This window comes from Peromyscus maniculatus, chromosome 10 (assembly GCF_049852395.1).
Source record: "Peromyscus maniculatus bairdii isolate BWxNUB_F1_BW_parent chromosome 10, HU_Pman_BW_mat_3.1, whole genome shotgun sequence".
Lineage (NCBI taxonomy): Eukaryota > Metazoa > Chordata > Mammalia > Rodentia > Cricetidae > Peromyscus > Peromyscus maniculatus.
Window position 1 is genome coordinate 88,523,101 of NC_134861.1, and position 14,584 is coordinate 88,537,684.

The following is a 14,584-nucleotide window of genomic DNA, read 5'->3' on the forward strand; positions in this document are numbered from 1 at the left end:
TGTATAATGAAGGCCAAGTTTCAAATGGAGTTATTTATATCCTCTGTATTTACTTTGGAAATGACCCAGAACCATTCCCAAGCCACTACATTGTGAAGTGAAGCATCCTGAGTTAACCATATTCTGCCTCTCCAGATTTGGAATACCAGTTTGAAGAGGAAAAGAAGTAAGGCGGATTATTACTGGCTTTGTTCATATCCAAGACTTTGTGAAGTAAGATTTTCCTAGACAAGTCTAGTAGTTATAATTTGTCTAACAAAGACTAAACTCCACATCAATGCCATGTTTACAAGTTTTAAATGGAAGAGAAAATTAATTAAGCCGCTATTACAACTTTCTTAAACTCCATTTCTATTTGGAAGATTTTTCACTAACTGGTCTTGATTACTACATAGTTAATGATTATAATAATTTTATTATAAATCACTCGTAACTATAATGAGTTATTATACACATCTCTCTATTCAGCAGAAAAAAAGACATTTTCAATGTTGACACTTAAAATCTATTCAGGCAATTCCAACCACACACTAAGAAGAATCTTTACTAGTTTTTTTAACCCTAAGAATATATTACTTTAGGAATTCACTGACTAGTTTGTATTTTTCTCTATGTATTGTCTCTGTTCTTAATAAAAATGTAGCTTTGCAATAGTAGAAGCTTTTCTTCCAAATTATGTTCATTTGGGTTCAAAGAGGGGATTAAAGAGCTCAAAAAATTATAACTCATTTTTACATTATTTTTATTTTAATTAGTATATGCTCATTGTACAAAATAATGGGTTTCATTCTGACATTGCATACATCAGATACTTTATTCATACTCACCCCCTCATCTAACTGCCCCCACCCCCATTGAATCCCCTTCTGTAAGGTTTCCTTCCTCTTCCCACATAGCTTCTACCCTTCTACCTTTATGTCTTATGTGAATTTTTTTTTTCTTCTTAAATCTGGATTTGCAAAATAAGAGAAAGCATGAAGTAGTTACAGTTGAGCATCTGGCTTAATTTCACTTAACACAAGATGAAAATCTAACTAAGGAGGTTAAAAAAAAAAGATGATCTTAGAGTAGGAAGCACAAAAATCACACTACAGAAAATCAATTATAAAATAAATCCACCTAACCCAAGGCATTCTGGAAAACTTAAGTGTTCCTTTTACTTAGATCACTTAATATGCATCATGCTAAAACAAGTGTTATTTGTGGTAATTTTGAAACAATGTCTATTTAACAGGCTGATGTTGTTTTTCTACACCTATAGAAGACACAAAACCCTACTGCACAGAATTATTTCTCAGCATCATTAAAATATAAAGAGAACCATGAAGAAGTTATACATTCAACATAATATGAAAATATTCTGGTTAAAAAAAAAAAAAAGCCAAAAGGCCAGGTGTGGTGGCACACTTTTAATCCCAGCACTCAGGAGGTTAGGCAAGTGTACCTCTGTCACATTAGCTTGGTCTACATAGCAAGTTCCAAGGATAGCCAGACCTACATAACAGAGAAACCCTGTCTTAGAAGAAAAATAAAAATAAAAAAAATTTAAAAAAAGGAAAAACCAAAACCTCAGAACAGAAGAGTTTGTATTGTTCAAAATGTAGCTAGTAACTTCTAACTCTAACAGACCCATTAAAAATCATTAAAGTATTAGGACCCAGTGGCTAGTCTAACCTATGAAAGTGAAAAGTTTCATCGAATTTTGGAGTGAAATTAAGTATTATAAAAATGCTTATGGATGTGATTTAAAAGGTACTTAAACAATAATTCAGCTTCTAAAAAAAGATTTTAAAGTATATGTATCCCACATGCAGCCTCGGTGCCTGAAGGCCAGAAGGGAGAACCAGATTACCCTGGAATTGGAATTACAGATGGTTGTGTGCTGTCCTGTGGGCACTAGAAATGGAATCCAGGTCTTCTTCAAGACCAGCAAGTGCTCTTAACACCACTGAGTCTTCTCTCTAGTCCCTTCACAGCTTATTTTAAGTAGAATTTTCGAACCTAAAATGTCTTAACATGCAGTAGTAGGAAGTCCTACAAAAATCTCAAACTGTTACCTGGGCTGCACAAAGACATAATGGTGTAAGTTTCATACATTACTACTGTTCTAGACATGCCAGGTTATGTCCTTAGAGTTATAAAATATTCTGAACCATTTCTACAGCCAATCTTGACATTTCCACTAAGCTAACTTAAACATTAAGTTAATATCAACAGTATTCATTTCAAGGAAGATAAACTATCAAAGAAATTCAAAATTTTTCAAAAGAAAGTTCATTATTGCTCCTTTTTCTTAAATTATGTAAGGCCTCTCAAAAGCTGAAACACAAGGAGTAATTTTCTAGCCCAATGCACCAATGTAAAAGATTCAAGATGTTTACTTGTACAGTAAGACTATCTTAATGTTGGCTTTTTTAAAAGTCCATCTAGCAATACTTTGAAACCCATCTACACCCTGATGGATAAAATGAAAACCTATTAACCACACAGCTCAAATAAGTTTATTTATTTTAAAGGCCAAAGATGAGAAAACCTACCTGATGGCAGAATTTGGTCTCGTTCTTTTAATGTAATCCATGGCCTCGGAGGAAGCTGCTCTGGATGAACTGAAAGAAAAAAATTTAAACATAAGATAATCCTATATGTTTGTAAAATCAGTATCATTTAGTTTCTAATACCAAATTTACTACTTGGCTATCATGGCCCATGAAAGGACTTAAAAATCGAATCCTAGAATTTAATTAAGACTTCAAAATGAACTAAAAGATAGTTAAGAGATATGCAGGAATCAATGCGTAAAAGTTCCTCTTGTCAGATCCTGAATAAATTCAACTCTCATTCTTGGAGGGTATGTAAAAAGCACTATCTCTTTGCATAAGTAATCCCAGCACTCCTGTAGAACAGAAGAAGCCATAGAATCCACTAGAAGCTCAAAGGCCAGAGAGCATGGAGTATCACAGCAGTGGCAGAAACAAGAGAAAGGTGAAAGGAATCTTCTGAAAATTGTCCTCTGACCTTTGCAAGTATCCACAAACATCATACACAAACAATAAACAAACTCATTTAATTCAATTTCTAAGAGCTATGCAGAGAACATAAAACTGGTATTAGAAAGGGACACTAAGAAACTCATTAGTGATATTTCCGCATATGTGATTTTATGAAAAGTGCCTTAAATTTAAAGCCTTAAGCAAAATCTTTTGTTTTAATTACATAGGTAGGTCATAGTGATTTTGCTTTGTTCCCATCTGCAAAATCAAAGCTATGTGAAAATTTAACATTATGGTAAATCTTAAAACAGAAAAAGAGGGGTTGGGGGCGTTTATAGCTCAGTGGTAGAAAGCACAAGGCCCTGGGTTCAGTCCTCAGCTCTGGAAAAATCAGAAAAAGAAAATGAATATATATTAAAAAAAAAGAAAAAGAAAAAAGAAAAACTGATTTTTTTAAATGAGACATTCACTACTTGATCTTTCTTCTACTGTTTTATAACGTCAATGCAATGCAAGAGCAGCTAGCTCATCCTCTTCAGACTCCGAGCACACAAAAGACAGGAGTAGTTGAGGTACTTTACTGTCAAGTTTCTGGAATGTCCTATCCCAAAGTTCGCAAAAAAGTCTCCATATAGTTACCCTAAACCTGCAATCACCTTGGATTCCGGGAGAATTCAGCCTTCCAGAATCACCCTGCCCCCAAGATGAAGGAAATATTTATGATGCTGTGCTACCTCTCAAACAGATCATTTCCTAAGAAGGAACCTGTATCGAGGCCAGCCTGGGCTACCAAGTGAGCTCCAGGAAAGGCGCAAAGCTACGCAGAGAAACCCTGTCTCGAAAAAAACCAAAAAAAAAAAAAAAAAAAGAAGGAACCTGTACGCTCAAGAAGTAAGGACTTTTTCAAATCTACCTTTTTGAACCAGAACTGAGACCACTGAGAGAACACAGTAAACAAATTACAAAAGATAAAAATCACTGACATTTAGAAAGAATGGCTACAAGTTAAAAAAAAAAACAAAAGAGAAAAAAGACTTTTAAAATATGCTAGGTGATGATGGTACATGCCTTTAATCCTAATACAGGGAGACAGACAGGCTTTGAGGCCAGCTTGGTCTACAAAGCAAAATCCAGGACAGCCTGGTCTACAAAGAGGAACCCTGTCCCAAAATTAACGAAATCTATACCAAAACAGATTGTAATTAAACTTCTGAGAATTACAGAAACAAGCGTGAGAAACATCAAAGACCTAACAGATTACCTATAGGAACACCAATTCAAATTACACTGAAAGCCTACAGAAGCACTCCATTGTTTGACGGCTCCATGAAAATTATCTATGTAGCAAAATTATTCTTTGGAAATCAAGGAGCTGGTCATGGGTGCATGCGTGTAGTCCTAGATACTGCTAACTACTGTGAGCTGGAGATTAGTAGAAGAGGATCAAAAGGAAATAAAGGTCAGTATGCAATAGAAAACTAAAAGACTAATCACTAACACATCTGTCCTTAAAGAAAGGCCAATACTAAAGGAAGCTCTCAAAACAGAAAGAAAAATATAAGGGAAGAAAAAATAAAGTATCAAAGAGAAAGAAGAAATAGATAAAATTAGGAACATTAATATCACCCACTTTACTATCAGTTCTTAAATCATATTTGACAGCCAAAGAAAAAATAATAACTATTATGGTACCAAGTATGGCTACCTAGACTTTAGTTAAAGTTTAAAGGCACAATAAAATCTTAGTGGGTGAATTAAAAAAAAAAAAAAGACTCAACTATTCTACATATCCTTCAAATACTATATACAGAAAATGTAAAAAAAAAATAACTTTTCAAAAAGCAAGAACAGCTATGGCAATATCTAATAAAGTACTTTTCAGAACAACAACAAAGGAACACAACGAGTCCTTACACAATGAAATGATCAATCCACCAAACTACAATAACCCTAAACATGTGACAATCAACAGAGCTTAAAATATCAGAAAGAGAGGCTGCAAAGACAGTTCAGCAGTTTAAGTTACTTAGTGCACTTAACCAGAACCCAAACAGTGGCTCAGAACCACCTGCCAACTCTAGTTTCAGGGTATCAGATGCCTTCTTCTAGCCTCCTCAGGCTCATGGTACACATATATACAAGCAGGCAAACTCTCATACACATAAAATAGAAATAAATCTTGAAAAAAAATATCAGAAGCAAAAGCTGACAGATGAATAGAGAAATTTTTAAAAATGCATAATTACAACTGAGAATTTTTAACTCCTTATCATCATTTGATAGAATTATCAGATGGGAAATTAGAAAAAATAAGAGAAATTTTTAGTACCATCACTAACATGATCTCATTTACATTTTTACACCATTTTCCAATTACAGAATATATGTTTTTCAAGAGTCCATAGAACACACATTATAACCAATATCTTAGATCACAGAAAAATTAACATTAAAAAAAAAATCAAAGTCTTAAACATGTTATCCAATTGTTCCTATATAGAATTAAACAAGAAATCGACAAATTAGGAAAACTACCACACTCTCATATTGGACAATACACATCTAAATTCCTCAGTGATCAAAGATGAAGTCACAAGGGAAATAAAACATTGAACTGAGTGAAAATGAAAGTGTAACATGAACATACTTCTGTTAAAAGAGGAAGATTTCCTTTACAATTCAAGTTACTACCTATGAACAAAATAAATCCAAACCAAGCAGAGGAAACACATTAAAAAGATACCAAAAATATTAACAATGAAACTAACATAGAGAATTAAATAGTTGAAGTAATAAGAAACAGACAAATCTCCAATTTTAACAGTCTAACAATAATGAATAAAACCAAAATAGTTATTAATATACATTCATCACATGAAAACAATATAATTAACAAACATAAACTTGTATATATAGAATTCTGCATCACAACTGAAGAGGCATATTCAGAGTACATATTTAACACCTACAAATATTAAGAATGTGCTAGATCATAATGTTTTAAATTTTTTAATAAAAGAGTATTATTGTGAAATAATCCTTCTGCACACTGTGTGAATATATGTCACGGTGATTGGTTTAATAAACAAGCTGACTGGCCAATAGCTGAACAGGATAAAGTTAGGCAGGAGAGCCAAACAGAACAATGGGGTGAGGAAGGCTGGAGTCAGAGGTCGACAGTCAGACACAGAATGAACAGGACACACAAAATGGGACAGAGGTAAAAGCCACAAGCCTTGGGGGCAAAACACAGATTAATAGAAATGGGTAAGTTATAAGAGCTAGTTAGCAACAAGGCTGAGTTATTGAACAAGCGTTTATAATTTATATTGAGCCTCTGAGTGAATATTTGGGAGCAGGCGGTCAGGACAGCAAACTCCACCTTCAGGAGTATGTTCTCTAACGACAATAAATAGAATTGAGCTAAAAATCTAGCTTGAACTCTCATGAAAATTAAGAAATAAAATTCTAACTGATTCACAGGGTAAACAGGGCTATTACAAAAAGTGCTGAAGGGCTGGAGAGATGGCTCAGCAGTTAACAGCACTGGCTGCTCTTCCAGAGGACCCAGGTTCAATTCCCAGTACTCACATGGCAGCTCACAATTGCTTGTTACTCCAGTTCCAAGAGATCTGACACCAATGCACATAAAATAAAGTTAAATAAATTTCAAAAAAATGTTTTTAAAAAAAGTGCTGAATTGGATGCTAATGAAAATAATACAAATGGAAGCCTGTGGGACACATTTAAAACCCATATTTAGAGAGAGAGAGAGAGAGAGACAGAGAGACAGACAGACAGACAGACAGACAGACAGACATAAATGGGTATTATTGACCTAGGTTTCGTGCTGTTAGAAAAAGAAAAGCAAACTGGGCGGTGGTGGTGCACGCCTTTAATCCCAGCACGTGGGAGGCAGAGGCAGGCGGATTTTCGTGAGTTGGAGGCCAGCCTGGTCTACAGAGCGAGATCCAGGAAATGCGCAAAGCTACAGAGAAACCCTGTCTCGAAAAACCAAAAAAGGAAGGAAGGAAGGAAGGAAGGAAGGAAGGAAGGAAGGAAGGAAGGAAGGAAGGAAGGAAGGAAGGAAGGAAGGAGGGAAAGAAGGAAGGAAAGAAGGAAGGAAAGAAGGAGAGAGAGAGAGAGAGAGAGAAAGAACAGCAAACTGAAGAAATAAAGTTGAGAAATTAATGATAACTGGAAATAAACATGTAATAAAGGATAACCAATAAAGCCAAAAGTTAGGTTTTTCTCCCCAAGGAAAAGACTGACAATTATCTAGAAGCAAGACTTTCTACAAAGTAAACTAAAGCAGCAAATATTAATATCACACATAGAAGAAATATCACTCTACATCCTATGGATATTAAAAGCACTATAAAAAGATACTCTGAACTCTTTGTGAAAAAAGATTGAAGAGTTATATAAAATGTAATTTTCAGATAACACTTCTTTCAGAAACAGAAATAGAAAATAGAATAGTGCTGTGGGATGTTCTGTATGGCAAATGTGTTGCTCTGATTGGTCAATAAATAAAACACTGATTGGTCAGTGGCTAGGCAGGAAGTATAGGCGGGACTAACAGAGAGGAGAAAAGAAAGAACAGGAAGGCAGAAGGAGTCACTGCCAGCCGCCTGCCAGGACAAGCAGCATGTGAAGATGCCGGTAAGCCATGAGCCACGTGGTAAGGTATAGATTTATGGAAATGGATTAATTTAAGCTGTAAGAACAGTTAGCAAGAAGGCTGCCACGGCCATACAGCTTGTAAGCAATATAAGTCTCTGTGTTTACTTGGTTGGGTCTGAGCGGCTGTGGGACTGGCGGGTGACAAAGATTTGTCCTGACTGTGGGCAAGGCAGGAAAACTCTTGCTACAGAATAGTACTATAATTACTAAAGAAAATTAAACCAGCAACCAAATGATGACCACTGCCAGCATATGTCTCAGATGATAACTAAAATGCGTCTAGATGGAGAGATGGTTCAGCAGTTATGAGCATTTATTACTCTTGCAGAGAACCCAGTTTTGATTCCCAGTACCCACAGAGCAGCTCACAAACATCTGTAACTCCAATTCTAAGGGATTTAGTGGCCTCTTCTGATCTCTGTAGGCACTGCAAACATGTGGTGCAAATACATACAGAAAGGCAAACCCACATACACATTAAATACTTTTTAAAAATTAAAGCAATAGTTTAAAACATCTTGCAAAAAAAACTTCAGGCCTAGATATATATATTCTGCCTAACAAAAACAAAATTAAACTCTCCCAAATAATACAATTCTTAACAAATTTTATGAAATCAGTATATCCTCAAAAACAAAACTTGATAACAACAATGGAGAAAAGAGCTGGTAGCAATTCTGACTCAACCATAAATGCAAACAACTCTAGGAAGAGTGGTAAGCTTTGCTCTCTTTGATCACAAGACTTTTTATACTACTATCATCAGACTGTTAGATTACCTAAAGACTGGGAGAACAGAAAAGCTGAAAACTATTCTATATACATTGGCACTTCATTTTTTTTTTTTTTTTTTAAATTCTGGAGTTATCACCACCTTGGTTCTTAAAACTTTTCCATCGAGGATCCTCTTCTGCATAGATCCGAGAACCTCAAGGGGAGGGATTTGATAAAGACACCCCTTTCAGGACTGAGTGTCCCAAGTCTCTTAATCTCTACACGTCTATCTGCAGGTCTCCATACATAACAGGACTGAAATACATATGAACTCATACACTATTAACAGCATACACAGAAGCTCATAGACACTGTAACAGTACACACAGAAACTCGCAGACACTGTAACAGCATACACAGAAGCTCATAGACACTGTAACAGTGCACACAGAAACTCACAGTGCACACAGCATACACAGAAGCTCATAGACACTGTAACAGTACCCACAGAACCTGCATGGGTTCAAACCAGATGAAGTCCCAGCACTAAGAAGCGGGGGTGGACAAAGTCCTTAACCAAGAAGCTATTTACAATTGATGCCTGTTGGGAAAGGGAAAATCCATTTCTCCAAGGAGTATCACTGGGTATATCAACCACACTCCTGGACAGTCCCCATGCCCAGGAATAGTTGCTGGAAACACAAAAAGGATGCCATCTTTTGTTTTTGTGGGCATTTTGCTTCTTTTGGTCTTTTTAGTCTTACTGGTTTATTTTGCTTTTTGTTTTGTTTCTGGTTTTGAAAGGAAAAAAAAAAAACATGAAATTGGCTGGGTAGGAAGGTGGGGAGGATTTGGATAATGGAAAAGAATATGGTCAAAATATATTGTATGAAAAAATTTTAAGTAAAAAAAATCATTTTCCTTTGCTTCCATGTATTTCAGGCTAAGCTTCAAATGTAATTGAGGACAACTTTTAACTTCTAATCCTCCCTTGTCCACCTTCCAAGTGCTGAGATTACAAGCATACATCACCACCACACCCAGTTTATGTAGAACTGGTGATCCAACACAGGTCTCTGTAAATGCTAGGCAAGTTCCTCTAGAGTTATATCAGCCTCTCCACACTTGGTTTCTGAAGTAGCATTGAAAATTAGTAATGAGCTGGGCGGTAGTGGCGCACACCTTCAATCTCACCACTTGGGAGGCAGAGGTAGGCAGATCATTGTGAGTTTGAGCCCAGGATGGTCTACAGAGTAAGTTCTAGGACACCAAGGCTATACAGAGAGAAACCCTGTCTCAAACCTCGCCCCCCCAAAATTCAGTAATTAAAGGATAGAATTATCAGTAAATAAATAAAAAATATACACATGGGAGTGTTACTGTGCAAAAACCAATTCCAAGAAGGTTATAACCTTCTTACAAGTAAAGCAAAGGTGTTTCTAGAGAACACATTCATCATCTTATGCTAAGGAAAATTTCTTAGAGAGGGCACAGATGTGGCCAATACCAGGACCACCAGTACCCATCCCAACTCCCAAACCAGTAAATTTTATTATGTTAAAAGTTCTATTCATAAACCAAGGACAGGAAAGGGTATTTGCAACAGAGATACCACCAAACGACTTACACAAAGTACAATATATACATGGCTGAGTTAACTGGTGACATTGATAAAGATAAGAAAGATATTTACTGTAAATTGGGAATGGCATGCAGAGTATACACACAGCTTAAACAAACGTTCACACAGTCCTAGTTCTTTTTTTTTAAAAAACAGAATCTCAAGTATCTCAGGATGGCCTGGAATTTGCAGTGAGCTAAGGATGATCCTGAACTTCTGATCTTCCTTCCTTTGGATCCCAAGGACTAGAACTGTATGTGTACACCATCATACCCAGTTTATGCAGTGTTGGGGATAAAACCAAATGCTTAGTGCATGTCAGGCCAACAGTCAACCAGCAGACCCACATCTCTAGATCTATTCTGCATTTCTTACTAAAAGGATTCTGAAAATAAGTTTATTAATTTGTCTTCCATCATTCAAATTCAAGTCACTTTGAGCCAACAGCACTTTGAATAACATTAACTGGTTTTCCTCTTATTATTAGCCTTACATTTTGCCTGTGAGGTGGAAGATGTCTTCTATGATAAAGCTCATTTTGAGGGTATAGCTGAAATAGTAACAGTGACCTCTATGAGGAAACTCACCATTTCTTTAGCTCTGTTTACAGACTATAGAGGGGCAAGAGAAATGGTTCACTAGGTAAAGGGGAGAAAAATGACTACAGAAAGCATCCTGACCTCTTACTTCACATGTGCTAGGGCATACACACACCCACACACAACAAAACAAAAACAAAAAAACAAAACCTTTCTGTCAGGCATGGAAGTGCATGCCTTGAATTCCAGCACCTCGGAGATGGAAGCAGGTGGATCTTTGTGAGTTCATGGCCAGCCTGGTCTACAGTGAGCTCTACACCAGCCAAGGTTATAGTGAAACCTGTCAAAAATAAATAAATGTGTGTGTAGGGGCCAGGAAGACAGCTCAGTGAGACTCTGCCAAACGGCTAGATAATTTTTGTATGTGCAGACCACGAAGATGTCTTAGTACATAAAAGTGCATGTTCTACAAGTATGAGGGCCTAGATTCAAATCCCCAGAACCACATAAAAAGTAGGCATATCTGTATACACTAGCACTGGGGGGCAAAGACAGGCATATCACAAGAGACTGTTGGTCAGCCCGTCACACATAAAAGCCAGTTCTGGTTCAATGATTGATCCTGTCTCCAGATACTCAATAAGGGGGAGAGTAATAAAGACAACTCGGAAAGCATGTACACACACAGGCATTCATACCCATATACTCATGTTCATGAAACACATACACACACACATACAAGTGTGCATAAAATATGTATATTTTTTAGAAAGACATTATTCCAGCCAGGTGGTGGTGGTGGTGGTGGCGGCGGCGGCGGCGGCGGCGGCGGCGGCGGCGGCGGCGGCGGCGGCGCACACCTTTAATCCCAGCACTCGGGAGGCAGAGCCAGGCAGATCTCTGTGAGTTCGAGGCCAGCCTGGTCTACAGAGCAAGATCTAGGACAGGCACCAAAACTACACAGAGAAACCCTGTCTGGGGAAAAAAAAACAAAAACAAAAACAAAACAAAACAAAACAAAAAGACATTAGTCCAAGAATAGCCTTTTTATGTAAGAAAAATTTGCATATGGAACATAACTATTTTATTGCCCTGTAATTCTGCTATTCTTAAAAGACCACCTTCAAATTTTCCACAAATGTACAATGAGTGGAACTACAGGCAAACCTTGATTTATAATGAAATTGTGTTCCAATTAGACCCATAGACTAAATCAAAAGAGTATTTAAAACACTTAACCTGCATCATACCTTAGCCTGGCCTATCTAAACTTTGATAGAATACTTCAGTTAACTTATAATTGGGAAAATTAACTAACAGAAAGCCAATTTTATAATAAAGCATTAATTATCACATTTAATTTACTGAACACTATACTAAAAGTGAGAAACAGAATTGTTCTATGGGTAAACTTTTATATAAAGTCAAAATCACCTTTGTCTAGGCACTATTGATAATTATCTTTTCCATTAAAAATATATAAACAGGGTTGCAGGTCATCTTACCAAATTCAGGTCACTAGTAACTATTTATCTTAGTAATCAGAAGTATGACAATCTTGAGTTCATTGCCTTGTAATTACTAGCCATTTTTATCTCAAAGTCTGTATTTGTAAAATGTAAAGATCATGGAAATGGAGAGATGGTTCTGCAGTTAAGAGCACTTGCTGCTCTTCCAAAGGACCTGCATTTGGTTCCCAGCATTTAACATCAGACAGCTCACAATTATAACCAGTTCCAGGAAATCTGACCCCTGTTCTGGCCTCCTTTGACATCTCCAAATATGTGGCATATATGATTGATCTCATCATTTAATTCCCACACTCAGGAGGCAGAGGCAAGTGGATCTCTTCTAAGTTTGAGGCCAGCATGGTCTACATTATGATGTCCAGACCAGCCAGGGCTACACACTAAGACTCTGTCTCAGTAGTGGTAGTAGCAACAGTATTAATAATAGATAATTTTAAAATGTAAAACTTCCTACAAGATAGTGTAACTAAAACTCTTATCCCATTGCTTCGTACACAAAAAGTACTTATACATGAAAATAACAAAGTCTTGCCCACATGCTGTGGGATGTCCTATATGTTGTAAATATATGTTGCTATGATTGATTGATGAATAAAATGCTGATTGGCCAGTAGCCAGGCAGGAAGGATAAGGTAGGCGGGACAAGGAGAAGAATTCTGGGAGGTGGAAGGCTGAGGCAGAGAGACACTACCAGCTGCCCACAATGAGTAGCAAGATGTAAGTTAAGGGTAAGCCACGAGCCACGTGGCAAGGTATAGATTAATAGAAATGGGCTGAGTTTAAGAGGTAGGCTTGAGCTAATGGCCGAGCAGTTTAATTAATATGAGCTTCTGAGTGATTATTTTATAAGCAGCTGTGGGGTCCATGGGGCTGGGCAGGACTGGAGAAAACTCCAGCTATACCCACATAAAGCAGAAATTCCAAACCTATAGCAGTTATAAAAGCAATTTATATCAACTACTGGTAACATCTATAGAGTTCACTGCTTTGTCATTAAGAGTTACCTGCAAGATTGTCAAGCATGAAGTTCAGTAGCTTTCGGGTTCCATCTGGGTCCTGGTATAAGCTCATAATATCCTGTGATAAAGGATTGCCTTAAACAGAGAACAAAAATAAAATGTGACAATTACAATTTCAGGGCATATATTATGGAACAACACACTAATTTCCTAAACTGAATTTTACTGTTTGATCTGTGACACACATCTAAAGAAATTATATGAATATAAAGTAGATATTTTAGACAGCCGTAAATAATAACTTCAAAAGAGTTATTTCCAGATTTCAATGTATGAGCCTAAAATGTGAACTTGTCAAAAAGAAACAAATATGTGTGTACATAAACACATACATATTAATCATGATTTACTTTGAAATTACCTGTAGAGTCTACATTATATTTAAAGACAGACTGCTAACCAAAACGTAACAATTCTATTTAAGAAGGAATTTATAATTATCATAAAAAGGAGGTCTCAGTCCAGTGAGAAGACTGCCAAACCTGATGACCTGAGTTTTATCCCCAGGAACCACATGGTGGAAGAAAAACCAACTCCTATGGTATTGTCCTATGACTAAAACATGTGCCTCCCTTTCACACAAATAGTTAAATGTAAAATAAAAAATAGTTTTAAATAAGTAAGAAGTCTCCTCTGTTGCCAAAATAACTTAAGCAAAATGTGGAAGGAAAATGTTGTTATGACCGTGATGAAAAATATCTTGAGTATTAAGAAAAGAGATGTATCAAAACACAAGATACCTGTAACAGACTGTGTATATCCTTAATAAATGAAGCATCGATTAATGTAACATACAACAATTATCTAGCATTGAGACCCAGAAAAGCAAAACTCATCAATAGTCTAGACATGAAGTTCCAAATTGCTAAAATAAACCAGCAGTAGTCCATTTACCCATCAAAATGCAATTAAAAAAAAATAATGACCATGTTAGGAGAATGTATAGTTCCTGGAAATTTCATATTACTGAAGTATAAAATGATGTGACTAAGGTGTAAGTCTGGTTGACAGGTTTCAGTAAACCTCAGAGGAAAAGGGAAAAGGGAAAAGGGTGATGGAAATGCTCTGCACCTTCATCTGAGTGCTGTTCTCACAGGTGTACAGTCACACCCTCATGAGTGCTGTTCTCACAGGTGTACAGTGCACACCCTCATGAGTACTGTTCTCACAGGTGTACAGTCACACCCTCATGAGTGCTGTTCTCACAGGTGTACAGTCACACCCTCATGAGTACTGTTCTCACAGGTGTACAGTCACACCCTCATGAGTGCTGTTCTCACAGGTGTACAGTCACACCCTCATGAGTACTGTTCTCACAGGTGTACAGTCACACCCTCATCTGAGTGCTGTTCTCACAGGTGTACAGTCACACCCTCATCTGAGTGCTGTTCTCACAGGTGTACAGTCACACCTTCATGAGTGCTGTTCTCACAGGTGTACAGTCACACCCTCATGAGTGCTGTTCTCACAGGTGTACAGTCACACC

General features: G+C 36.8%; 1 protein-coding gene across 7 annotated transcripts in view; it reads right to left on the reverse strand.

Moving 5' to 3' along the window:
• Positions 1-14,584, reverse strand: part of Cnot6l (CCR4-NOT transcription complex subunit 6 like) — an 83,932-nt gene that overhangs the window by 25,680 nt on the left and 43,668 nt on the right. For all 7 annotated transcript variants that reach the window (XM_076546679.1, XM_076546678.1, XM_076546677.1 and 4 more), the window contains exons 5-6: positions 13,084-13,173; positions 2,538-2,606 (exon numbers count right to left, since the gene is read on the reverse strand). In XM_076546679.1, the coding sequence (XP_076402794.1) occupies positions 2,538-2,606; positions 13,084-13,173 (159 nt within the window). The remainder of the gene's footprint in view (positions 1-2,537; positions 2,607-13,083; positions 13,174-14,584) is intronic.